Raw genomic sequence first — 27,607 nt, 5'->3', positions numbered from 1 at the left:
TATATTAATATATTATATATTAATATATTATATATTAATATATTATATATTATATATTAATATATTATATATTAATATATTATTCATAATTCGATGATAAATCAATCGCCGTTTAAAATCGACAGTGTTTCCAAGTTTCACATGTTTTCGGAAAAATGTAAAGATTCCAGTTCAAAAAGTTACCACTTAAGCCTACCGCCAACAACTTCAATTGAGAAGCCATTCATCATGTACATCATGTGTAAAAATTCACTACTAGTCCAATGACGAATCCGTCCCAATACAGATTATCATATAAAAAATAAAAAAGAATCAAAATCACACCAAAGAATCAACTAAAAAACAGGCGTTTATCATAGTTGCATTTTCCAAAACAAAACCCTTGAACCTACCTTGAATTTGCTCGTGAAAAGCTCGAGCTTGCCCTTGAGGTCCTCACTGGCGTAGAGGGGCTGCAAGGTCTGGAGACATTTGAGCCTCACATCCCCGACCTTGTCATGGATGGTCCATCCGATGTACTTCAAGTAGAAATCGTCCAGAAAGTGCGTGTGGTACTTCTTCATCCATTGCCCGATCTCGTACATACAAATCGAGCGGATCTCGGGCAAGATGTCTCGATAGCGATGCACAAACACCGACTTGAACATGTACGTGAGCATGTTCTTGATCTCGTCGGTGTTTTCCTCCAACTCTTTGCGCCGAGTCATGAGGGATTCCAGGCGCTCGGAAGAGCGGTTGTTCTGCTGCTCAGAGTCGTATTGGCGTTGAGTGTTCTCCAGGTTGATGGACACGGTCAAGGCCACGTCCACAAGGGCCGTCATCAGCTTCATGGCGGCCAACGTGGCCGTGTGTCGGAAGGCTCGAACCTGCGAGTACGTGGAACCTGGTTTATGTTTGTTCAAATGGACAGTCTCGAGAGAGGAACTGAATGATCCATCTTTTGAAGGATCGATTTCTAATGGAACTACATATGTCTTACTTGAGAATCAGAGAGCTGTGTGAGAAGCGAAATGACGTTGTCCATGAGATTCTGGTCGTAGATGATCGAGTATTGGCACTGCTTCACCAGTATCTGGATGAATTCGCAAAAGTTTTGGCGGAACTTCTTCCAGAACTGTCCAGTGGTCACCAGAGGATACTCGCCGGACTCCTCTTCGAACTCCTCGGTCATGGTGCGAATGATATCCGCATGCTCCATAGTGGCCTGCATGTCGGCCGTGATTCGCCCTTTGCACCCACTGGCGCTAATGAAGAACTGCATCAGACTCAGCAAGGCCGAGTTCTTGTCCGCCTTGTAGCTATCAATCCAGTCGTCCACCACTTGTTGGAGGGAGGCCTTGCCATTGCGAATGATGAAATACAGACTGGACTCGTCTTCCGGCAAGATCTCTGAGGTCACCAGGACGCGGGGTCGTCCCGGCTTGCGTCGCGTCGGCTCATCACCATAGCCTGGCACGACCACCTTGTTGCGGCGCGTTGCCATGACGCTGGTGCTGGCGCCTGGGGGACGTCCGCGTCCTCTCCCGCGTCCTCGCGCACGCAGGCCCGAAAATCCTCCTCCGCCTCCCAGTTCAGACACACGCATGGGCGCAATAGCCGGCCGGTCATAGCCATCCACATCGGCCTGGTCGTTGTCATTGTACATGGAGAGTGCTTGCTTGGCCTGATTAGCAGCTGCACGCGATCGCCGGCGTCCACCACCAGGCTCTGGAGTGTCCGGAGCGGTTTCAGAGGTGTCCATGCGCATCTCTTGTTGTTGAGCATATTGTTGGGCCTGTAATCACATTGAAATTAAAAAAAAGAATGGCTTGGCAAAATTCAATTGTCTGAGGAGGAGTCTAATAATAATACCAACGGACAAATCACCCACCGTATTAGTTTCATGGACTTTAGATCAAACTCGTATGTGGGTTAAAAAAAATTATACATTTAAGGCCTAAGGCCTGTTAACAGAAAAATCTACCTTCCGTGTATCAGCTAACCCCTGAAGATTTATATACTTCAACTACATCGGGATAGGGCTCAAGTGTCCGGGATCATTGAAATCGAATTAATCCTCCTGTCATTTCAGCCTTTTTGGTCCTTGGCAACCCCTCAAAGGGCAATAAGAATAAATTACCCCTTTGCAGTTAGAGTTAACTTGAAATATAGGGAAACATGAAGTAGTTAAGTAGCACACACAGGTCATCCCCACAAGTAGGTTGTTATGGACCTACCAAAATGTAGAAAGTCAAACCATTCATCATTTTAATAAACTAAAGAGAAAGCAAGACCGTAATTTCTTTCAATAAAATGAAAACCTTGTGATCTCTTCTGGTATCACTCACTAAAACTGCATTTGCTGTCTTCACTGTTTGAACTGGACATGCTCACATGGGCTTGAATAGTGAGTGAGTGCCCTTGAAGTAATTTGCTCATTTTGATCGTCTTTAGCCAATCAAGTAATCACTATTTCAATATTGTCTTCTCCCTCTGACCAAGTCTACTTCTCAGCCAAAGAACATTCCCGATTGGGTTGTGCCTCTTCATCAATGTTGTGGGCCAAAACATGTTCTGGAAGTACTTTCCTCGGTTTGAGTGCGCCTTTATACTCGGAGAATTTCACATTTAGACTTTGGCAAGCTATTTTGTAAAATTCATAAAACACCAGAAAATGAACGGGAATGCTAGGATCGCGAATTTGCCTTCCGCAATCAAATCAACTTTGTTTCCGAAGCCCAATTCTTTAAAACCAAGGAGTGAATCTTACTTAGATCGAGCAATGGTCGGACTATACTACATAAGCTGGATCGTTTCTCCATCGAAGATTATTCACTCTTGAGCTTTAAAAAGGTGGGCTCAGGTCGCTACAACTGTATGTCTTTCAATTTGTAGCTCAATCAAGTGATTAAATCAATTTGTGCCCTCTACATAATTCGGTCGGTAAAGCTTTACTTGAACGGACCTGGGCGACAATTGATCAAGCAACCGAGGACGTCTACCAACATGGTGGTGACGGAAACTCAAGCTAATTCAGAATAACACCACATGGGTGTTAAAAAAAAACTAAGGTTCTTCAACATCATCTGACCAAAGCTTTAAATTTTGAAGGATTAAATCCAAGCTCAATTGTGAGAAGTAAATAATTGTGCTAGATTAAAATCAGGCAAGTTTAGCTTCAGTTGAATTAAGCGAAGTTACCTTGAAAATAGCTCAGCCTCTGAACTAATTTATATGTTGGTCAATGAAATTAGCTGGCCTTGGTAGTTATAAACGAATGAAATCCAATTTCGAAATTGAGACTTAATCAACGATTGTAACCTCAGTGATGAGCCGAATGCCTACCCACATGGATCGCATTTCCGTTTGCTCCACATCCATATTTAAAGATGTCCTCGATTGCTTGCACAATAGTCGCTTTGGTTCGTTCAAGAAAAGCTTTACCCATAATTCTTCTTACACCAAATGAACGATTACCATCAAAGGGCAAGTTATTCACTTTGAGTAGAGTTATAGTTGCATAGTGAGCATCGAGTTTAATTTCGCAAACAACTGACACTGATGGAACCAACATTCCAAAGACTCGTTACAAGACAACGTTATTCTCCACCGATGCTCATTTTTTAATTTGTGGCCAAATGTTAAAAGCTTTAGAGAGAGACTTTAAAGGTTATCAATATCGTGTTAGGTTAGGTCAGGTTAAGATTTAAAAAAGTAGCACCGCCAACTAATAACGTTTCCCGACCAATGGTTCTTGGCCAATCCATATCTGTTTGGGATGTGTCCATTTTCCTGCTACCATTACTAATGGCAATGTGATTCAATCCTTCTGATCTCAATGGCAAATTCGGACGGACCTGTTGGATCTCTTCTTGTGAGGCTTGAACATGTTGCGTGGCTTGACGCAGCATCTCCTGTTGTTGTTGGCGATAGTAGGCCATGGGGTCGTAGGACTCCTCGCCCGCCCCACTCCCGCCCCCACCACTCCCACTGGCCCCGCCACTTTGATGGAAAGAAGAGAAATCGTCGGTCTCCATTCTGAGCCAAGGCGGATTTGGGCTTCAATCAATCTCCTGACAACTTGACGATTGCAAGATTTTAGGGGAACTTGGTCTTGGGCAGAGCCAAGAAAAACACACAGAGAAAAAACAGGGTCAACCTTCAGTTCATATTACAGCCAGATCTGTTTCTGTTCATAAAGGTAAGAAACTCATGCACCAGCAGAGTCTCTTAATATAGTAGTTTTAAGTAAAAAAATTAAACTCTAAAATAGACTGAGTTGTAATGCAAGATATTTGCCTTCCTTTTTGGCGAAATAAGGAAAAGAAAATAACCCTGAACCTCGGCTTTAGGCGCCTCTTACGCGCCTCTCTGGTCTAGGCTCAAGCGTCCTCTCTGACCCATCCATGGAAAATCTCCCAAGTTAAGGTTTCGTGAACCTGGAATCTTTCAGTACCGTCACACGCTCTGTCGGTTTTTGAGGATTTGGAAACTATTCGAGAATTTGGTTCAAAACCAGGATAGGTGGGGGGAGAGAATGATATCCAGGAGGACAAGGGTCCCAAATACCGAGTACTTGTTATGTGTAATATGATCATCATCGGACGAATAAGGAAAAGTATGTTCAGAAGGGATATTAAGGTGAAGGGTTAATTGATAGTGGATACGTGACGGGTTGACAATGTTTGTGGCTAAAGTGTTGAGGCATCATCATTGTGAGAAACAGCCATTCCTTGATTGCTTTTCAATGTGAATAAAAAATCAAGCGCGAGAAGGATGAGACGCTTACTCTGTCTCAGAGTGCATGGACCTCTAACATAGGAATACTGAAAACTATATCTTGATATTTTGTCTAGTTTGGACCTGCTGATCTTAACCATCAAGACAAGAAAGAACATTGATTAAGTTTGAGCTAAATTGTACTTAATGTAAGAGGAAATACGTCAATAGTTGTCAATAGAATGGAAACTCGCCATATTATTTCCTGTTTGTCTTTGTTCAATGCCTTTATTTGCTTCATGATTCATTTTTTTTAGGAATACACGAAAAGTAAATCCGGCACTTGAGCACTTGTTTCTTTTACATTTGTAGAGGTCCAAGCATTGAAAAGAAACCCAAGAAGGGGAAAAAACTACTGATGGGATCAAACAAACAATCACCGGAGGTTGCAACAAGGACTACCAATTTACACCCTGTCCCACCTAAATTCGGACAAAACTGAAATGAGTGCTGTCCCTAGACCATTCAAATTTCCTGCCAATAAAAATGAAGGCAGCTACCTGAAGTGCTTATGGTGCGTCTACTCGAGAAACATTCTGTCACAAAGTTTGCCTACCAATTTTGGAAATGTTTGGTATTTGACAAACAGTTCATCTCTGAGCCGTCTACACGTGAAACTACCCGATCAAACTGGTTTGACAAATATTTTGATTTAGATTTCTAATCAGATGAACTTGCAAGTGATTGTATCATTTCCCAATGGGTCTTTCATGCAATATTTATGTTATGCACGGTAAACAAGATGATTAGTATCATGAACATAGGGAAAACTGAGCAATGAAATTTGAAAAAAACACCAATGGGCACTATCATGATGAGAATGTTTCACTTTCCAAAAAGGCCCTTTATTTTGCCAATTTCAATCTGTGCAGTCATACATTGGCTGAAACCAATTACTACATGACGGCATGTTTTGCCCTGTTCTCTGAACTATACCATAAGCCACCTAATGATTCACTTTTAATAAAGAAAAAATGCTTTTTGAAAGGTTTTTGAAATTCATTTTGACTATATATCATAAACCAATTGTTTGGAAACAAAAACCTGACCAATTTTCCAACTTTTATAATCGTGAATAAATGGACAACGGTTCTCCAATAATATTCAAGGCGCCAGCAGACTGATACTGATACTGTACCTTTTCAAAAGCATCCATGAGCTTTGTCCCAACCCAGGATTTAGGGTCTATTCCAGTGACCATAGAGGCTTAATTTGCGTATTGAGAGCACCTTCAAGCCCTTGAGAATCCAGGCTGGTTCCAACAATGAAGTCCACATCTCTTCTTTCTCTGGTTCTGTCATTGTTTAATTTGCTGCCCTCTAAATTTGTAGAGAATATGTAGGCCTCATTGATCCAGTAGCATCTTTAGAGTCAGACTTTTTTAGATAGCGTTGCAGATCAATCCTACATTCAAAGACTAGCTGGGTCTGCCAACTCAAATTTGTTGGTGGACCAAATATCATATAAAGCTTGAATGATAATAAGTAGACAAATTATAACCTTTTATTTTAATAGTACGGGAGATTTTCCATGTAGCAATTAGAAAAGCCTGTGAAAATTCAAACAAGAAAAGTGGAGATTGATCCAAAGAGACCTACGGATGTCTCTGTACAAGAAGAAATATTGTCAGCGCCTGTCTGAGGTCACCAGAACCAAATGTTTGGCCAGGAGCAAGAAAATTCTGCCGGAATTGAGTCATGACATGGAAAACAAGATTTTGTGTGGATGGATGAGAAGCTCTTTACCATTCAGGTTGTCCATAACCATCAAAACAACAGGGTATTTGCCCCCAACAAAAATGAATTCCCTATTGAAGAATGATCTGCCTTCAGACCTCAGACAACTCAATCAGTGATGGTCTGGGCTGGCATCTGCAGTGATGGTTCCAAAAATCCCCTGATTTTCATTGAAACAGGGGTAAAAATAAACCAATTGGTGTATATGCATTTGCTGAGTGAGAAAGTGCTTCCTTGGATCACAGAGAGATATGGAGACCAACCCATGGCCTTTGAAGAGGACAAAGCACCCTATCACACAGCAAAGCTTGTTCAGCAATGGTGCATGGACATGTTGCCAGGGTTCTGGAGTAGGGACTTGTGGCCCCCAATAGCCCGGATCTTGATCCCATGGACTATAGAATTTGGACAATTTTGGAGCAGAGAGCTTGTGGAAGGTCTGTTCCAAATTTGAGTACACTGCTTAAGAAAAATGTGGTGGCAGAATGGGATAAAATTTCCGCGAACGAAGTGCATGCAGTGACAGCCAGTGGTAAGGACAGATTTGAGGCTGTGGCCAAGGCAAGAGGCGGATCTATTGAAGATTGATTACTCAAACAATTCCAATCATGTCCTGAGTTCCTGATGAAGCTAACAGTTCATTAGAATATATCTTGATTTGCCAGAAAGCTGACTTTCTTTCTGTCCAAGTTTAGATGGGACACTGTGTACATTTTCAATGGCATATGGCATTACTGGGTGAATATCGGAAACCTATTAGTTAGTCTCAAAAGGTAACCCTGATTTTTCTTCTATCAAATCAGGGTTACCTTTTTTTGGTCAATCATGAACATTTAGGGTGCGTTGGAAATAGCGGTGCTTTGAGTTTCCAAGCTTTCTGGCAATCCTGATTTTGAAAACTTACTTGATCCCATCACAAGTAGTAAGCAAGTTTGTTGTCTTTTGTTTTTACTAATATCAGTATCAACAGAGGGCGAATGCAGTCCATTGATGGCCACGCCCTCTACCGTCAAGTGCTCCCAACACACAATGATAGAAATACCGGAAATTCCCAAACACACCTTGGCATTTTTCTGCCTCAGAAAGTCATGACTTTGATTTTGTTGCTCCATAGTATTCTAGCCCACATAAAAACTTACATACCTAAAAACACTATAAAAATTAATATTTTCAAAACCTTATTCATTGTAAATTGGTAACACACTTAGTTAACACTTGACAGTTATGATATCATCTATGGCTTGGCTACTCAGTCCAATTTTTTGGGGAGGCTTTTGGCGTTTGGGGGCTAAAAACGGTGAAATTTGGGCCATTAAATCCCATGTAACCAAGTGGCGGTGTAATAGATGATATGATGATTTATAATCAAGTGCTAACTAAGTGTGCTCCCAATTTTTGTTGAATTGGTTCTCGAATTTCTTTGTTTTTATAATATTTTTAGACATTGGGCTTGAATACCATAAATCAAAATCAAATCCAAGTTGTTTCTTATGATTTTCTGGGATAGAAAAATGCCAAGTTGGGTTTGGGAATTCCCCTGGAAACTTGATAGGGCTTTTTGAACACCGTGCACACCAAAACAGTTTTTCCATCACCCACTTACGCAATTTCTTACAACTGGTCTGGCTGGCTTGTTCGCAGTGCCTGCTCTTGGCCTTGCTTGTTCTGTGGCCCATGTTCCACTACCAATGACGAAAGAGGAACAAGGGGGAGCTGGAACCTCGTTCCATCATCAGTGTAGATGCATGCCTGTATACTGGCTTACACTAGCTGACAATCCCAGTTCCACACATTGTAACATTGGATAAGAAAGCCCTCCTAGCGTACGTAGTGTGGATGTATATATGTTTTCGAATACAGGGATTGCTCGTCATATCCAATGGAGAAACGCTAAAAATGGCCAGAGGAGTGTTCATTGTGTTCCTCATGAGTGCTTGGGCCGTGGGCTTGGAGGGTCTGGAAGTCGGAGGTCGAGGGCTGAATTGTCTCACGTGTAGCACGGTCTCTAACAAGAAGTGCAGCAACGCTAGTGAAGTCATCCACACTTCCCGACCTTGTCAGCCAGCTGAGACCTTTTGTCAGGTAAATAAACGAAAACCAGTGAGATCTAAAGTCATGCATGTGCATGGAATATCAATTTTTACGTCTTGGTCCTAAGAAACCAATTATATCAATCAAACGGAATTGACACGTAGTTTTGAAGTTGTGAAATGTATGTAAGTTAACTTCATGACTTTTAGGTAACCAAGCTGTGCCCCAGACTCAAAGGCAACTCAACCCACGTGAACAACTTTACACCAATTCACCACCCAAAAGCATAAACTAGTAACTGAAAATGCTTATGTATTTTATGACATATGTTTGAGACATTGTCCTTTTTTTCACCTTCCTTGGCTCTCTTATTTTGCCAGCATGTCGAAGCAATAGCTTTTGACATTGAAATTTTAGTAGGTTTACATTTTGAAATGTAAAGTGCTACTATTTGTGAGGCTCATACCAGGCATGAAACCCCACTCAGCAGCATTGTGTGACGATTTTCCTAGTGGGTGAGGTCTAAATTTTAACTCTGATGCAAGAGCTTGCTTCCAAAACAATGTCGAGCTCACTAAGTAAGGAACTATCTACAAATTTCACCATAAATCAACCATGCCTTCTCTTTAAAAAATGGAACCAAAACGGGGTACTTAAATCCCATATCTTCAAACCGTAATTCCAAAATGTTCAACTGAGAATTTCGACGTAAACAGTTGTTGCTGTTTTACTTAATTATGTTTTCTTTTTTGGTGACAGAGCACCAACCCTGTCTTAATAAGGGCAAAAAAAGTGAAGAATATATATGTTTCCAAAAGCTTGCCACTCCTTAGGTATGCTTTGAAAGTAGGAAAAACAGTCGAAATATAACAATTGCCTCTAGTTAAAAAAAAAGAAACAAGCATTTTTTATGATTCGAGTGTTAAGACTGTCTCATGTAATTCGATTGGGGATGAAGTTTTTTTTTTTACTAGCGTTTTTTCTATTGCTGGATGTTATCGTCTCAAAATGATAACTCTCTGAAATGGTCTGGGAGGGCAATCTCATTAAGTCCAAAATGGCAACCCCGTTATTTGCTCTCACCGGTAACGTCCCGGTTTAGTGTCTCCAGATCTGAAGTTGCTGCGCAATTTTTGCTCTTTTTGGCAGAAAAGATTCTGATCTTTTTCCTCCAAATCTATTGGTACATGTAAACAATTGTACGATTCAATTGAAATACGAAGATCACAAAGATCTTTATGATGCACGAGAAAATAGAGTCGAGGATTAGCCGCCTAAAACAGCGGTTACGTCTAAAATAGGTCATAGCCAGTCGGCGCTACTAGTATTGTAATTTTGATGAAATTGCCATTATTTAAATTCTTGCGCTTTTTGCCACTTTTTCCGCCAGTCATTTGGCATGACTAGGCTCAGCTCTAACTAGTTTCTAAGCTAGTGTCATTGGTTCGGTGAGTCTCTCAAGTTCTCAACCCTCTCCTTGCTTTTGATCGAATCGGTAGAAAAAGAACACCCACTGTCCAACTCACTAAGGTCATGACCTCTGGGCTAATTACGTGTTTCTTCGACCCAGTGCATCAGATCCGGCCAGAAAGGATGCAAATCCATCTGTACAAATGCAAGAAACAACACCCCACCACGCCTTTTAAGGTCAACAACCAACCGTGGTTTTCACGCCCTACCAGATCTAAAGGTTGATGATATTAAGACTTTAGTCATAGAGGTGAAATGCTATTGGGATCGATTTGAGTGGATTTTGACATATGTAAAGATGTCAAATTCAATGTTGATGGAGATTTTACTTAGATTTCAACTCGGGAGCAAGTGTGTTATAAAGTGTACATGTACTTGACATGTCACTGAATTAAACTCATTTTAGATACTTTGTGAACTTTTAAGACATTCCAAGGTCGATTCAAAATCAATCTCAAGCCATCATTTTGAGTGTATTTTCCTACACCAACAACTCTCACTTGTGTGTTCTTCCATATTTATGGTCGTTTGACCTAGATAAGTCTGATGATTCGATAATTTGAGGTGGAAACCGTCCTTGTGGCGATGGTTCTTTCTTTTGACAATCAAACCTAACGATTTTACCTAAAGCGGTAGATTACTCCATTTGTCCGTGACCTGAATAAATATTTGTCCAATCCACACTGGACCAGCTCATATTGGTTGAAGACTAACAACAGATGTACTCAAAAGACACTCCCCCAAAAAGGTCAGGTAGGGCGTGCGTGTGACGTCCTTACCTCTTTCATTGGGAATCTGGTCCAAGATTTGTCCACTAAATTCGACCCATTATGTGAAGCCCGAAGATTTGGAGGCCCATGTGGAGGACTGTCCCGATAAGGGCGAAGTGATGTCCCACATCTTGGCTAAGAATTGCTATCGCTTCAATGCTCCCAAACCCGTGGATCGGTCCTTACCGGAAGTGGATGAATGGCAGGAACTTCAAGGCAAACAGCCCTTCAATCCCACTCTGAACGCCAAATCTAAGGGCGTGGTTCGCGTTCTCAAGGTGAAGGCTCGTCAATTATTTGGGGGCTTTTTTTGTAACGATTTTAAGTTGCTTGTGGTTTTCGACATACCAACTCTTTTGATCTCTGCAATGAAAAGTGAAGATACCAATTGCAGCAAGAGATTGTCTCTAGTACACTGAGGCCGAGGGTTTGTCAAAAATGATAGGAACTCCTAAGCCAATCAGGATTTTAGATTTAGATTTGATCAGTGTCATAGAGCCCAAAGGCTTATCACGCCAATGATTGACGAGAACGTACAAAAATCCAGATAAACTTCCTTCAAGTGATACACTTCATTTCATTTCCAATCGCAAGCTTTTGCAAGGTATTATATTTATTTTGCGCAACATAAGCACGTTTCATGGAGTCACCAATCAAAGCTAATGGAAGTTGAGTCGTTCCACTACCGGGGCACATCGGGATTTGACCCGTTTAATCGAGGTTTTATCGCCATAGGCCGCCAGTAAAAGCGAGAAGAAGCGGTTTTACGAAGCTGAAGAGCTCCGTCATCAGCAACTCACCGCCCAAACTGGAGGAAGACGACAGCTTCCCCATCGAGGATTCCAACCCTTGAGATCTCCGTGGTCAAGCCAACCTCGCTTGGGGATGTCTGCTATTTCCGAGTCGCCCTCGGAGATCAGCTCTATCTCCACTCTGGCCAGTACCAAGGGAGTCAATCCACGGGTTGACGACGAGTTCAGCTTGATCTCGGCGTCCACCAAACTCAACGGATTGGGACGGGGTTGGGCGTGCGTGACCAAGAAGGTCGCCAACTATCACGATGAAGGCCGTTCCTCCACCACGACTAGTGTGGCTGGTTTGGGACGAGGTCGAGGCCGTGAAAAGACTGCCAAAGCCATTCCATCGCGTCCGGGATGGCTGAAAAACTCGATCCCGTCAACTTCAGGGGACGATCCGTTCGCTCCGTTCGAGGACGGCGAGTTCTCCGAATTCGACGACAAGATCTCCATCAAATGATCTTGCGGCACTTGGCAGATAGGTTATGTAGGAAAAATTGTTAAGACTGCCTGCCTGCCATTGCCTTGTGTCCATTGAGAAATACAGAATCGACCAGGTTTGAAATATATGAAAGAAGAAGATAATACTTTGTTTTGCCTTAGTTTCACCTATGTTGACCCTCGTGGCCTGGGTAATAATGTAATTGAGGGTTTTTAAAACTGAGGTAAAACATTTGTATGCCTTCAACGTCGAATGAAAGCACTCGTGCAATAGAGGAGAGGGGGGGAGAGTGAAAGGAATGGACTGCTTCCTTCGGTCTTTCAGGTTTGAACACATTTTTAAGTCCCCAACACTAAATGAAGGGCATAATGTGGTGCACAAACCAAAAATTAGCGCTTATCAAATTATATTACCACTTTATGTTTCATATCCTGCTGATCAACGTATGAAGGCCTATAGCCCTCTTGCGCTGCACGTAATATGGGTTACGATATAGGCTCTTCAGAGGGCACTGTGAATCAGCCTCCACCAAATAAAGGGCCGATTCCTCTTTTTTGAATTATATTGAGTGTGTTTTGTTTCGTTAATTCTATCAAAATCTCGAATATTTCTCAATTGGAACACCCATCATCAGATGGCAGGAGAGGGAGAGAGCTGCCATCTGGCTTCAGAACAAACAAACGAGCTATCAAGATCTTACGTTTAATTGGTGACCTGGGTCACATAATGCCCGGAAAAGAAATCGCTTTCATGGCATGTCGTGAGTAGTTTATTTAGCAATCTACCGTGCCTCCTACCGTTTTGTTTGGGCTGTCTGACATTGCAAATAAGGGCTCTTATAGGCTTTGAAAATAATTACTACGTATGGCCCGTCAGATGGCTTAAACTCAAAGAGGAAGGAAGATTAAGAGCCATGGAACATTGATGACTAAACTTCTTGGGACATGTCGATTTTCCTCCCTGACCTTTCTCCAAAGGAAACTTTTGGACGCTAATCAAACCCACACATGTTTAGAGAACTAATGTGATGCAAACAGGGCATTAAGGCCTATTGGATAAATTGGACAATTTGATGACCGGCTTCAATAGACAAGCGAGGTTCAAACCTCTAAACCTTGCATTCACCAATGAAATAGATGGATACTTATTCATTAAGTTCTTTCCAATTCCTAAGTGAGATGACAGTATGAGCCCATTATGGCATAAAAGACTTCAAGTGGGAAGACAACCTCAACCTCGGGTTGTCTAGACTGAAAAGACAATGCTTCATTGGGTTGAACATGATCTTGTTTTACCCTAAGTTATTACACCAACTACATCGTAAAAGAACCCCCATCTAACTCTCACAAACCAGATCTTTGAAGGAGTACAGTCATGTTTTTTTTATATAAAAACGTATAAGCACTGAAAATGTCATCCACAGATGTTGGTGTGGCCCACCTCACTTCTCAGGATCTATTAGGAAAGGTTTTCTTATTCCGTCTGATGGCTGCTTATTGAGCAGATTGGCTTTACTTTACACATAGGATTGCTTGATTAGTGTATGTAAATTCCATTTCCAGGTCAAACGAATCGAATACATGATCACAGAGGTCAATGAAGACTACATTCCCTGGTCCCTGGAACGGGAATGCTCTGCTGAGTGCAAGCCCTTCTGTGTCAACATGGGAACAAGAACCAAAGTGAACTATTGTACTTCCTGTTGTACTGAGAGCCATTGTAACGTGGACAACTCCAGTACACAACAGGTCCCCTTGCTGTCCCTGTGGGTTGCATTGTTCCTTCTTCCATGGTCTAATGGTCCCATTTTCCTTGGAATTTCATAATATCAGATGATGAATTACAACTTCTTGTCAATTTTGTATAGATGAATCATATGTTTTGGCGCAAGTGTTGCATCATGAACCAGTGGAAAATGGACGAGGATATTAGAGCTGATAGCAGACATTTAGGAAGTGTCTAAACGGACTTGGTTCTTCTTCCAATGAGGCTGGCCAAAAATGCATATTTTAATTTTCTATACCCGACCAAACAATTGGAGAAAAATTGAAGTTATCTCAAAGCTTTCTAAATGAGTCTACACAGAATGAATGAGCTAGTGCGCTTCTCATTGTAACAAATAGTCCTCTTCTTTGTCTTCTGCCTACTCTCGTTTAGGACAAACAAACGGTGAAACACAAGAATATTCACATTTGAAGATGGCTGACTTTAACAATGCATTTTTCGCTGAACAACTATTTATTGATCTATTCTAACACTATAAATACACCACCAACCTTTCTGAGGGACTTTTCAAATCCTATAAGGGTATAGTTACAAACACTTTTGATATCTAAATACATTGGTCCATGGTCAACAAAGAGAGCTATATATTGTATACTTACAGCATACCAGCAACTTTTCATCGTCATCTTTTTCCATTGAGTTGTGCTAAAAAAGCTGATGGTAAGTTAAGGAAAAGTGATGTGAAACTGTGCTTTTTCTTATACTGTTTTGTTGGAAATGAAAATGTCAAAAAAGATTGATAACAGTTTTATGCATCCCCAAAAACAGTATACAAGATCTTGTAAAAGGATGATGTCATAATTGTTCGGAATTTTACCCATAGAGAATTGGAAATATCTCCCAGAAGAGTTGATGTTTGATCCATTGTGTCACAGTATTTGGGCAATAAATTGTTCATTGAACAATTTCTTGATAAAGTTGGGCATGTTAGAGCGTTTTCTCTCGTTTCTACGTTTGTTTGTCGGCACCTAGACGAAGTAGAGGGCGCTTCCTCCACTCTATGAAAAGGACAATTATGAAAAGAAGGCAAGTTCATCCATTCTAAACTTTGTTATTTTCTGCGCTTTGAGAGAACATAACTTTTGCGTGATTGTAATGGCTAGTGCCCTGTATTAGAAGAGTCCAAAACAACACGTTCACATGGATTACAGATCCAAACCAAAGACATTTTAATGCAAAGATGTGCCTCCAATAGTTGCATATGGCTTTGATTATCCTTCAGGCACCCTTGATTGTTTCAAATACCACTTTATGAGCCACATTTTATATTTCTATTGAAGAATACGTAATTTGAATCTGATGTTGCTGTGATTGCAGTTAATGATGCTTTAAGGGTAATTTAGCCTTGTAACTAAGCCTTAAGGCAGAAATATTTACTGCGATGTGTTTGATTTGGATCTGGGACCCATGTACACTCATTGTTTTCGAACGGAATTGAAGGTGCAAAATTCTACCTCAATGGTGTGCTTACCTCACTGTCGTTCTCTTTCCAATACAGGGAATTAGTATAAGGCTTGTCAAGTGAACGAGTTCATGAACAACTGACGTTATTCCATGGAGTAAAATCAAAGACAACATGCCCAGCCAAACCGCACTTTGCATGCATTGAATTTGACACTTATTGTTTGCAATATTACACTTATTGTCTAAGCAAATAGCATTGTGGTATGGAGCCAATTTGATAGTGCGTTCACTGATAAACATCAAACATGCTCATTTTGTTGGGATTTGTAACACAGCTCACTCAAAATCAATCGCTTATTGAAAATTCTATGGGCGGATGGTGCGAGTTGACTGTGATGTTTGTCTTCGTTCTCCCTCCCCAAAGTGCCCAAAATCAGGGTGCCGGACTACATTTTTCCTTGAATTTTCTTCACTTGACATGCCCTATTGACCAGGGGCCAGTCTCATTTGAGAATAAAATCAAAGCATCGTCTCGAACCGGAATTGCCGTTTATTTAGTTTTCAGCTCTAGCCTCTCCGTCCACATTCCCGTGGTTCATGGTTGTATCCAGACGTCTTGATCACTTCATTGAATGTTCCACCAATTCTTTTTAGAGTCGGTTCCTAATTGTGGATTAGTGGTCTGAATTTCGAGATTATATAAATTCGAAAGTTCAGCTCTTAAAGGCAATTTGTTCAATCAGTCATTGCAAAATACTTCATCTTTTGAGTTGGAATTTCAAAAAATAGTTTGAATTGGTACTCATTTGGTGGCAACACTTCATATTTATCTGTAAAATGTAAGAAATGCGCAAGAATTAAAACACCGAGATCAGAAATTCTTCGGTGGGCAAAATCGGATATGGTATAAATGTGATCCTATTATCCACTTTATGAATTAAAAGAAATACTCGTGTATGTTAAGAAATGTTCCGTTTCAGAAGTAACACCGTCAAAAAAAGAAAACTCCCGCTCCCGATATCAATACATCCTATTTTACTTTTATCTGACTAGCTAAAAGCTGTCAGTATGTTGAATGTAAATTCTTTCGTCTGGAAAGAATTGAGGCTTAGTCAACGTCAAAAGCTTTTAGATTAAAGGAAAAATGAATAACGGCAGTGAGGTTTTTCGATAACGACACAAACCGCTGTCTATTGTAAATATTTGCCTGCTTTTCTTGAAATATGTTACACATTTTCCATGCCCCGAATTCAATGGCAGGTCGTAAATCGCAACATCCAAAAATTCAAATTGGCACATTGCTTCAGAAAAGTACAATCGAACGTTTTAAAATTCTCAGCATACAACGATAAAAACGAGAGGCAAGCACCACACCACCGACCAACACGCTTTAAAAACAAAAACATAAAATCTGGTATCCATGTCACACATTTTGTAGAAAATGTGCATCCAACACCAAAAATGTTTTCGAAAGTTAAATGCAGCAGCTTCGACAACTAAAGCCACATTTAAGGAGTAGTGACAAGTGAAATAAAAGGCTCCTCACATCATTCCACATCCCCCAAAAAGAGACACATCTCGAAACTCAATAGGCATGCGCTAAAACATCCTCAAACCATCAAAAGAACAGGGTTAACGACCAATTCCAAAATAGACACAGCGTGAGTAAGTGGTGCCCCGCAAAGTTTGTCAACCTTGCAATGAGTTGGCAAAAGTGAACGAATTGCTCTTTCGCAATCTCGTTGCTCTATGCAATAAGAGACCTCCTCGAGATAGTATATCTCAGTCTCAAGCGATTCCAAAGCTTGAACGGATTCCTTTATTTATGAAATCGAAATCGAGTCAATAACGAACCACATTGAAACTCAAGACTGAAACTTTTTCTTCAATGGTAATTTTAGTTTTTCACTAGAAGATGAAAGCAGGTATTTTGAGATTTTGAGGTGGATGAAATTTAAACCCCAATGTACTTGGAATGAAAGAAATATGTGTCCCTTTGAAGTAAACCCACGCTTTTAACGCCATCTAGCTATGATAGACTCAAAATTTACTGATGGAACTAGCCAAGTTTTTGAAGGTGCAGAAACAAAGCGCTGGATTGTAAAGTAACGACATCTCACCCAAACACCATATTGGAACACTGCCATCATTAATGCAATTGGGAACCGGTGACAAAAACGGAGCTTTTGTTTTTTTTCGCACTTATTCAGTATACGACATTTGCACTTCAAAACGATGATTTTACAGGACCTGGCTCTTAAATCACATTGCATAGTTGTAGGCACATTCCATGGGGATATGCTACATTTTGTACAATAACAAAGGTGCTAGATCTTGGGAAATTAAATAAAAACTTAAGTTTTTCTTCTTGCGTGCTTTGTAGGCTTTCATTTCGTTGTTAAAAGAATTATCATAACTCTATGACGTTACATGGCGCTTGCGTCAGGTGACATCACTTTGTCATTGAGAGCTTTTCAGGTATCAAAACATGAGCTCGTCCCATCAATACTAAGAAACCTATAGAATAAGTCCCTTAAAGAAAGAAAGAAAGAAAAAAAAACAACACGCATTCTCAAATGTGTGTCACTGGGTCTTGTCTGTCCGTTTCGTTACTGGTTGTGCCATTCGTGGCAAGACTGTTGGCACTCAAGATGATCAAGTAACGGAGTGGGAGAATGTGAAAGTTTCATTCCATGCTCAGTCACGCTCCGATATGACTTCTATTCAAATTTGTATGTAGGTACACACGATACACACATATAAACAAATCTTGTCCACTTATCTTGCCAGAACTTTCCCGGAAATGCTGGCACACGTTGACATCTTACAATTATCCCAAGAACAACAACCACAAGAACCATAACAACCAAAAGAGCCACCCGTGCATTTCTGGACTTTTAGTTATTCGTCCGTCCGTCCGTCATTAACCACACCATCTGCTTGTCATTCTGGAATCAATCTTGTCTCGGGTCCATCCTGTCTTTGGCGAGTCAAATGTGCAGTCCAAATATGATTATGGCCGGCTTGGAGACCCCAATTATCGGTGAAAAATGTTCTTCAAAAATTTGCAATAAAACGGCAAAGCGAGTCATGCCGATTTTTTGTAGTCCATGTAATGATATGAATTCGAGAACATATCTCACTACAAAAATCAACATTTAACATAAGTCCTGTGAAGAAAAGGAGTATCGTGACTGTTAACTTCAATTCTGGTATTTTTATACTGGTAGTTTGTTTATTGTCATTTCTTAAGCTTTTGGTCCAATAATTGCTCGAACATGCCAATTGGTGCATGAGTTCTCATATTGGCTAAGGGCAAAATAAACAAAAAATATACAATGTTGGTATGTAAGATTTGAGAAAATTGTGATTCCATAACAGATTTATTTGGGCTGAAATGTTGAATACATTTTTTATGGCAAGTAATAATTTCAACCATTAGAGTTTCTAGAGTTTATATTCACATGAAATTCCTGTCTCTGTCAAAATGCCGATGAATTGCTTGCTAACCTTCGATATTAATTGTGGATTCACAAACCCACAGCTACAATCGTTTGGAAGCATATTGGAGCTGAAACGAATCAAAGAATCATAACACACTCGACCAGGCAAGTCCTCCGAGTCCTCTCATCAGAGTTTAGATCATTGATCGCGTAGCCATCAAAACGCAGCGGCACAATTACTCCATCCCTACCGTATGCAGTATGTAGTGTGTGTGTATGTGTATGTGTGTAGTACTGTCAACGTCAGGCAGTAATAAACGAGTGCTACATGAAATGGAGCCGCAGCTGCCCTTCGAGTCGTCGTGGATCTTCTCTGATGTTCCGCCTCCCTGAACATCCAGAGGATTTAGTGTCATTCAGGAAACAACATGAACAAGAACTACAAAACTTGGCTGGTTCTGATTTGTTCAGTTCAATGTGAGTGCCCTGTGATCTATTTACAAATTACCATTACATGTCAATTCCCAATGCTCGTCCAATCAACCAAGCCGCTCAATGTGTATTGATTATTTCTTGCAGTGGTTCGTGGAGACTGCAACGCCACGGATGAGCTTCACAGGTGCTTCCAAGGGGTTCAAAATGTGTTCCTTAAGCCCAACTTCATCTTCCCGACGTCTCAAGACGAAATCGATCAATCTTGCAGGTCAGCCTACTAGATTTCTTCCGCTTTGTCCACCTGACCTCGAGGTCAAATGAACAGGGAGGCCCTCAAAGATATCTGCTTAAGCGGGCATAAGTTTTGAAAGTGGGGTTTCGGAGCGTTTCCAAAAATGTATGGCAATATCTTTTACTTGATAAGGTCCTTTAGCTACACGTCAAATGGTTCACATTTTGACCGTCAGAGTGCGCTTCCTCGATTGTTGTGAGCTAACCTCGTAATCAGGGTAGATTGGGCATGATTTTTGTGTCTTAATTTTATGGCAATCTGTTTTCGTATAATCTGAAATGCAATTATTGTTCACAAGACGCTAATTCTTTTTTGCCAAATGTAGAACAGTTTAAAGATCCTAACTCTAATATCTCGAATATTTTTGAAGATTTTCACTGCTTACAATTACACTGATTTTAGCAAGATTTTGGGTGTCCCGGTTCCTTCAGATTCCATGACAATCAGTCTCATCAAATCTGACAAACTTGATGCTCAGTAACAAATGTTAGATTTGGATGGAATCTGGAGGAAAACACTAATGAATTTGGTTAAAGTACTGACAACACTTTCAGGAGAAAGTTCAATGCAATAATTGCCCCAAATCTCAAACTTTTACCTCTTAGCAAAGACATGAGAAAGCACAATGATTGAAGAGCGCCCCGCTGAGTGATCTTGGACCAAACGCACTCTCTTCTTTGACTTGCCTGCCTTCTTCAGAGCGGTTTTTGATTGAACACATTAAATGCATCAAAACCCCGCTATGCAATCACTAAAAAACCTCTGGGTTCACCGGAGGCCAATCCTGTTTGTTACAACTAAAATTTCCATCGAGGCCAGAAATCCTTGTTGAATAGCGCCAGAATGGAATGTCTCGATTCTGAGCATGCTCCAATCCTTGTGCTCCTCTAATACGAACATTGATCAGGTCGCGTTTCACGGTTTGATTCACATAGGATAGCCAAGTGGGATGTTATTAAACTTAAGTTCAGTCAGTTGATTAACAAATTGCAACTCTGAAGGTCCTTCACAGCAGGTACAAGTGCTGTAAGGAGTAAATGCAAGGATTTCTGATGTATTATACTTCAGAAGGTTCCAACCACTCAGTTCAATCACTTGTTCATTAGCCTTCCTGACCAGTCCGTATTGTTTAGATTTTTTTCAGCTCAATTTGATCGATTCGGACAGAACAATGGAAAATTATGCATGGCAAAACGATGCTGGTCAGGAGTGAATGAATTTTATCAACCAAAGGTTTTTTTCCTTAAGTTGCTCTTCTGGTTTGAAGTCATGCATGGGCATTCTCAATTAAATTGATAACTATATTATATTTTGATAAAATAATATATTTCCATTATAGGTATGTCCAGTGCATTTCTCGTTTCTTTTTTTTTTACAGTACCATATTGCGTTTTAATATTTTTGTCAAATTAATTCAGCTTTGACTTGGTTCTATTAAATATTTTACGTTGAGACTGATAATGACAACATATCTTTTAAACAAGCACTGACACGGTTTTACGAAAGCATAAATGAAATGCATCTCTCAAGAAGGGAAAAGAATCGGAAAAAGAAAATTTTGTATAAACGTCTGAAGATCAACAAACATTAATCTGTCGTCATTTTTAGGGACAAAATCATTTGAAAGCAAGGGCTGAAATTTTGATAATGTTATGAATAAACCCAGTAAAAATGTATATTCAAATATTTCGTTTAAAAAGACCAATGTGCCACTTAAATGATTAACAAGAAAGGAAAAATGTCAAGAAAAGCGAGTAGTTATTGCTATCAAAATGAACGTTGAGTATGAGGAAACCAAGAGCAACACCGCTCATCTTTTTTTATGAGAAAATTAAGATGAAATACTTCAAACTTTAAGCTAAAAAGGGCGAGATTTCGAAAATAAGTCCAAGTTCATACTACCAAAATGCGCAAAGATAGCACAGAAAACGTTTAAACATTCAAAGCTGGAAAGCAAATTCCACAATTTGATCCGTCCCTGTCCATAAAATCTCGATTGGGGGATCCGGATATACGGAAGTGAAGAGTATCAAATCATTCCGATCTCCTCGTTTCAGCGAGACGTTTCCAAAAATGTGGTCAGAGTTCGTCTCGTGCGTGACGAACTTTACCGAGACATGCTTCAAAGGTCCGGAGAAGGCGCAGATCCACCAAGCAGTGGGAAAATCCATCAACTCCATTCACAAACTATGCACAAACAAGGACATGCAAGCAGGTTCGTGGACACCACAAACTTCCAGTATAAACACTTTGCAACATGAATTGCCCCCTCCCCTTTTATATCACACCTTAATTATGTATTTAAACGTCCAAAGAATCATCTGGAGGACGCAATTGCTATTTGGATGGCTTGGTGTGTTGTTGAGAGAAAATGAATGGTCTTGAATGACTTCCGCATAACAATCCTGAACCTGTAAAATGAAGAGCAACATGCTTGATGTTAAAGCCAAATCGAAATCGATTTCCAAAGCAATTGGTGTTCAATTATTTGAAAATAAAATCTTTTCACGGGGTATCAACTTGCAAATCATAACAATATTCCACGATACTTTAAAAGCACAATTGTAGATAGAGGCCTCAAAAATAGTTTTTAACATAATAATCAACATGAGTAACATAAAACGATGTCACTCTGGCCTTCATCCCAATTAAAAAAAAACATATTCAAATTGGCAATGAAAACATACTTGAGAGTTGAATGTGACCTTAGTTACCGGACAAATTAACTTGGGAGGATACAAGAACGGATAATTTGCATCAGCATCAAGGTAAAGCTGACCAAAAAACGTACATTGTTGAACTCCAACCGCAATCCAAGTTTTTGTCACAATCTGTAAACCGACATCTCTTTTAAAACACCATGTTTGTGTACCATGCATTCAGGACATGGCATAGGGCCGAAATGTATTGTGTTCATTCAAAGTCGGGCTGATTTTGAATGACATCACTACTAGTTACGGTCCGGAAAACGGGGTTTTTCCCGCATTATTATAAACGAGTGAGTAATGATTCCTTTCATCGGAATCCGGTTCTGATGACATAATCGGCATTGTTGGTTTGCCCTCAATCCAGATCGTTATCATAGTTTTCCCCTTGTCATAATCATCATCTCCAGATTTGTTGATAAGATCGCGTCCACAATCTTTTGGCTCTTTCAGACTACCACAACGTCTCAACTTGTTTGCGGAACAAAATCTCCGAAAATTCCCAATGTGGCATCCCTTACCAGAAGTTTGTTCAAGATGCCAATCAAGGATATGAACATTTGTGCTGGTGAGAACATTTCTTCCCATCCAGTCAGATAAACCACATGCAGGTCTATCCATCGTTCATCATATGTTCAATAGGAATGATCGCATTCATAATCCAAACCCACACACGGAAGGCGTAGGGAAACCTCAGAGATATGGGCAATAATTGATAATTTAGTACCACTTTCAGAAAAAAACTCCTCGGGTGGGTTCTAAAAAGATCGAATGAAGCCCGCATGCTCGGTAGCCAAGTATCTTTATCTTGCTAAGCCCAAAAGAAGAGCAATTTAAGATGCATCTACAACTTTTTTGGGTGGGATTGTTAATTTGGCCAAACGTTTTGAGCGGCGTTGTTTAACGTTCGAGAAAAGATCCCAATTGTCATATACCTACATGCCTCAAAACATTGTTTTGCCAAAAGTTGACATTTAATAGAGGTTATGATGTATTTCTAACCATGGGGAAAACCCAAGCAGCTGACGTGATTCAATGGTGCAAAAGTATAAACAAGGCGACTAGCTGTTTGGAAAATGCTTGGAAATAAGGTGCTTCGCTCATATCACCAACTCGTTTGAGCAAACAATATTTGGATATTGATCTGTGATGGCAATACAATGTCAAAGCTTTTTTTTTTAGTTTTGTAACGCAACTGTTCCGATTATTGAAAATTAAATGAACTGGGTGTGTGTATTATTTTCCCCCGCTTTTCCGTTGGTTAACAAGCGTAAACGGCATATATCACTTTTAGACATACGTGGGCAGGACAACTGATCTCCATTGTTCTTTTCTGACTCATGCCAAGTTATCTTACTGAAATTCGGGCAATGGATTTGTACACAAATTGGATTTCTACATCTTCGTGAACATTTTCAGCTCGTACGACGAATTCAAAAGTTGTCTTTTGGATGGGAATAAGCCCTGTTGTGACGGACCGGAGTGTGAGGAGTTGAGGTTCTCGTCGGAGTTGGCCAAATCCTGGCTCGAACAAGCCTTTGGATTCATGTTCAAGCATTGCCAAGACCTCAGGTAGCCTCTCCAATTTCTTGTCATTTGCTGTACTAATCCTCTAATTTGCAAGGGATCAAACTTACCGTCTTGATTGCGCCGAAGAATCTGACTAATCACATTCCGCTGGAATGAAAGAGAATGAGCGAGAGGGGCCAGATAAGTGGAGAGATCAGTAGAAGGTGGGGGGACCTATTTTGGCACCTTGAGGGACTCCTCATTGATTAGGATTAGCTCGCCTTTGACTGGATCGCTGCGCTGATTGACAGCTCATCGGCAAATAGTTTTCCTATTGTGCACCAAGTTGTCTTGGCAATTTGAATTTCATGGAGTGTCCTTCACTTTGAAATTGGATCCAACCACCCATAGCTTAAAAGGCTTAACAACATCATCATTATTAACAGCAACACTTCTAGGGATTAAGTATCGCTCGCTTGAGCACACCCTGACAAAGCTTGAAAAAATGTTTGTGAACAATCCCAATTGAACCTCATGTACTACATGCTGTAGCTATCAGTCTATGTCTTGGGAATATACTATGAATAGATCGGCCTCATCCATCATAGTGACTTAAACGTCAGGAAATGCAAGCCAACGTTACAGTTAAATGAAAAAAAAAGAACATCACTGCATTCTTAAACATCATCGCCGACAAGATGATTCGCAATCGTTGGCTGTGTATTGACACAGCACAGGGGCACAAAACCATCCTGTCACTTAACGCTTCAATTGGGAAAAATTCTTCGGCGTTGGCTCTCTAGATTTCAACCATTTCAACTGATTTTCCTTCCTCACTCCTTTAGAAATATGCAATATCACCATCCATCATTGCCATTGTACCATTTTCATTCCCTCTTTGATCATTTTTCCATCCATCCATCCGTCCAGCTATTGCCAGCCGTCCACCACCTCCACCACGACCACTACTACCAAAACCACCCCATTATTGCCCCAGAGGACCACCCAATCGTACGCTTATTACCCGGTCAGTCAAGACGAGGAACCCAATGACGACAGCGACGGCGACGACGACGCATCGGATTTGGAGACCTCCACGCTTCCAAAGAACACAATTGTCACCACAGAGACATCAACGGCAGAGGAAGAAGAAGACGTAGGAGGGGTGGAAGATTACGGCGACCTGTCGGCCACCAAAGCCTCTTTACCAACAATCCAAAGTGCCAGCAGGCCGACATTTAGAGCACCTCCCGGGCAATTCCAGGAGCCCAGGTCTTTAGACGAAAGGCTAAATTTATTGAGTGATGTCACCCCGGTGCCAAGATCGGCGTCCTCCCCGTCGTCTTCCCCTTCTTCAGCTGGATCAAGTTCCAAGTCACCGCCAACCTTCAGGGCGTTTAGTCTGCTGCTACATTTGTTGATTTGGTTCTGGGGGCGAGCGTGACCGCACAAGTCAGACGCAATCTGACGTGAACTATGAGGAATGCTTGAAAACTTATATGATCTGATTCTTGTCTTGATGTGAGATATAAAGAGTGATTCTATTTCTTTTTCTGTCTAAACTTGCGAGAAAAAGTTGAAGGTTCGGAACGCTTTTGTACTTCTCTTTCAAGCAATTCATGACGTTATTTTTTTCCGGGGGTGGGGTGGGGATGTAACTGATGAACGTGAATGTTCTGAGAACAAGTTCATTATTACTCGTTGACAAAGAGTTCACAGGCTTTTCTATCGGATTTAGAATCTCCTGTCTCCCCAATTCATTTCTTTTTTGAAAACCGTTTTCCATATGTATTTTTTTGACTCTCAACAATGCATAAGCAACCAAAGGTTAGTGTTAAAATCTTTATTTTATGTTTGGTGTCTCGTGGCTGGAAAGTGACCTCTCACTCACTGGTGATGGGGAAATGTAATTGCAAGGATCAAGTTTTGATTTTTAGTTACTTCTTGTCAAACAAATACATTGGAAATCCGTTATTACAGAAGAAAACTGCGTATTTCACTCTCTGTGGATGAAGCTTATTCAAGTTTTATTTACAAAAATTCGATACAGTCAACATCTTAATCTCATTTTTCTTTTCACGGTCTTTGTTTTGTGGATAAGCTTGAACAAGCTCTTACTCTACTCTTCCAAATTATTAGCATGAAAATATGAATTCATCTCAGTTGTCTTCAAAATTTTGAATTCTAATTTTCTTATCCATATTGACATCCTTCAAGACTCATTTTTTTCCAACCCTCATGCAAAAAAAGAAACTGGCATTGAGTAAATAGATATTGTTCCACGCAGCCATTGGAACTATTTGCCCAATCTTCAGATTATATATTGGAATTAATTTTCGGTGTTTATAGTCCAGCCTTGATGTTTTGATAGTTTTGGTATACAGCGAACTTACGAAACAAAAGTACATCTTAATAAATGAATTTTCTCTCTGATCAAATTGAGACAATAGCTTCAAAAAGTTACGAAACCAGCAGGCAAATTTCGAACGTTGCTAAAAAAATGGGCAGCTTAAAGTTTCAAACCTGGCCCAAAGGGTTACTGAAAGCAACTGAATTGGTTCACGAGGCATGCCAAAAATATTGCAAAACCGTTGTCCTGCATCACAACGGTTTTTTATTGGAAGTTATGTTTCAAATGATAACTTAAATTCTTTGTTTATAAGGTCCAAGACCTCTGGGGATGTAGAACAGATGACGAACAACTATTTGGTAACCGGGGACCTCCCAAACCATCAATGGTGAGGAGAGGCCTCTAACATAACTTTTCAGAAGCTAGAGGACAACAAGTGTAGAGCAACTAACGATATGAGACCCTCTTTTCTTGCCTCACCGTACGCATTTTGACAATTAGCTGGTGCCACAAACAAGAGTTACTACAGCAGTGACCAGCAACGCCTAAGGATTTAATTTTTGTGTCAAACAAAAAATCGAAGAACGGGATAATATAAATTTGGTTAAAAAACATCACAATTCAACCGTTTATTGTTGATCAGATCAAATAGACAAGCCAAGCACGACTATGGATCACTTGATATCTAGAGACAGTTTTATTGGAAAGTTAAAAGAAAACAAAGGCACCGATAATTTGGTTCAAAAACCATGAAACACCTCCATCGATGCGTTTGAAAAGTAAGTGCAAAAGTAATTTTAGCATAACATATTCTAAATTTTCTTGTAACCATTGCATTTCTTAATGCAAATACAAATTGTTCCATGTCACTTTGACAAAAATTACAAAACCTGAATTTACAATTCCTTTAGCAAGTAGAAGGACTTGGATTATTATGTTCACAATTTGAATTCATTATTGTAATAAATAACCCAAAGGTTTGAACCTAAATCAGCAAGACCAACCGTTCTCAACACTTCCGACCACTCATTCAATATGCAACAATCAATGTGAAGTCTCACTAAATCGAACCTGAACCTGATGGAGGATTGGACATGTCAATCCGTGCTGATAGGCCGCTTTGTGATAGTAATATTGTAACCCCTAAAACGCACAAGAGCTGCACATTTGACACAACTTTATTATGCGGAAAGGGAATTCATTAAAGAGCCTAATTCCGAGACCTGATGTATCTAGACCAATTTTCAAAGAGGCAATGCATGCTCTTGTTTGTAACACTTTATCCCGTTCACCCTGTACAAAGGGTGTTACCATACAGAAAAAGATAAACATTTGTAGAGGAAAAAAATCGCTTAGCTTTTTCACCTCGAATATTTTTGAAGATTTTAATTTATGTAGTAAAAAGTCAAAAAAATTAGCATTACATGATCGTGAATTTTATAAAAAAGTTTTTGTTTTAACATAAAATGACAAAACCCTTCTCCAATTTTTAATAAATGCATCTAACCAAGAGCAAAGTAAAATCGGTCCAGCGTCGCCGGTATCCACTCAAGATGCTTTACTCTTGAGATACTCTTCTCCAACCTCTATCATAGCAAGAGCACTTGTGATAGGATAGGATTGGTAAAATTAGGACGTACATACTTAGGTTGTCAAATTCATACCACTGGAACGTGACCA

The 27,607-nt window shown here is 40.2% G+C and overlaps 4 protein-coding genes and 1 long non-coding RNA gene across 6 annotated transcripts in view; 3 read left to right on the top strand and 2 right to left on the bottom strand.

The window, feature by feature from the left end:
- The window catches only part of LOC131891230 (cohesin subunit SA-1-like), a gene marked incomplete in the record, with an annotated part of 11,503 nt that extends 7,472 nt beyond the window's left edge, over window positions 1-4,031 (bottom strand). Inside the window, 3 exon segments of the mRNA XM_059240747.1 lie at window positions 393-866; window positions 980-1,774; window positions 3,837-4,031. Of these exon segments, the coding sequence (XP_059096730.1) occupies window positions 393-866; window positions 980-1,774; window positions 3,837-4,016 (1,449 nt within the window).
- Window positions 4,032-8,183: 4,152 nt separating this feature from the next.
- On the top strand, window positions 8,184-14,696 carry LOC131891820 (uncharacterized). Its single transcript, XM_059241490.1, has 2 exons — window positions 8,184-8,576; window positions 13,567-14,696. Exons 1-2 carry the CDS (start codon window positions 8,331-8,333, stop codon window positions 13,828-13,830), a joined length of 510 nt encoding a protein of 169 aa, XP_059097473.1. The 5' UTR covers window positions 8,184-8,330; the 3' UTR covers window positions 13,831-14,696.
- LOC131891819 (uncharacterized) lies at window positions 9,935-12,147 on the top strand. Its single transcript, XM_059241489.1, has 3 exons — window positions 9,935-10,172; window positions 10,801-11,043; window positions 11,501-12,147. Exons 1-3 carry the CDS (start codon window positions 10,059-10,061, stop codon window positions 12,020-12,022), a joined length of 879 nt encoding a protein of 292 aa, XP_059097472.1. The 5' UTR covers window positions 9,935-10,058; the 3' UTR covers window positions 12,023-12,147.
- Window positions 14,697-18,563: 3,867 nt separating the features above from the next.
- Window positions 18,564-25,167, top strand: LOC131891818 (uncharacterized). Of its 2 annotated transcripts, XM_059241487.1 has the most exons (6): window positions 18,846-19,113; window positions 19,216-19,339; window positions 21,421-21,578; window positions 22,522-22,636; window positions 23,488-23,640; window positions 24,508-25,167. In XM_059241487.1, the coding sequence occupies exons 1-6, from the start codon at window positions 19,065-19,067 to the stop codon at window positions 25,019-25,021; spliced, it is 1,113 nt and encodes a 370-aa protein (XP_059097470.1). In that variant the 5' UTR covers window positions 18,846-19,064; the 3' UTR covers window positions 25,022-25,167. The 2 variants fall into 2 exon arrangements, with proteins under 2 accessions (XP_059097471.1, XP_059097470.1); XM_059241488.1 differs by lacking the exon at window positions 23,488-23,640 and having other exon boundaries at window positions 18,564-19,113.
- On the bottom strand, window positions 20,721-22,356 carry LOC131891821 (uncharacterized). The gene is made up of 3 exons (XR_009374476.1): window positions 22,078-22,356; window positions 21,652-21,774; window positions 20,721-21,550 (listed from the first exon to the last, which is right to left on the bottom strand). It is a non-coding gene; the product is annotated as an uncharacterized LOC131891821 (long non-coding RNA).
- Window positions 25,168-27,607: the final 2,440 nt, after the last annotated feature.

This window comes from Tigriopus californicus, chromosome 12, assembly GCF_007210705.1.
Source record: "Tigriopus californicus strain San Diego chromosome 12, Tcal_SD_v2.1, whole genome shotgun sequence".
NCBI lineage: Eukaryota > Metazoa > Arthropoda > Copepoda > Harpacticoida > Harpacticidae > Tigriopus > Tigriopus californicus.
This window is presented reverse-complemented; position numbering and strand designations above follow the sequence as displayed.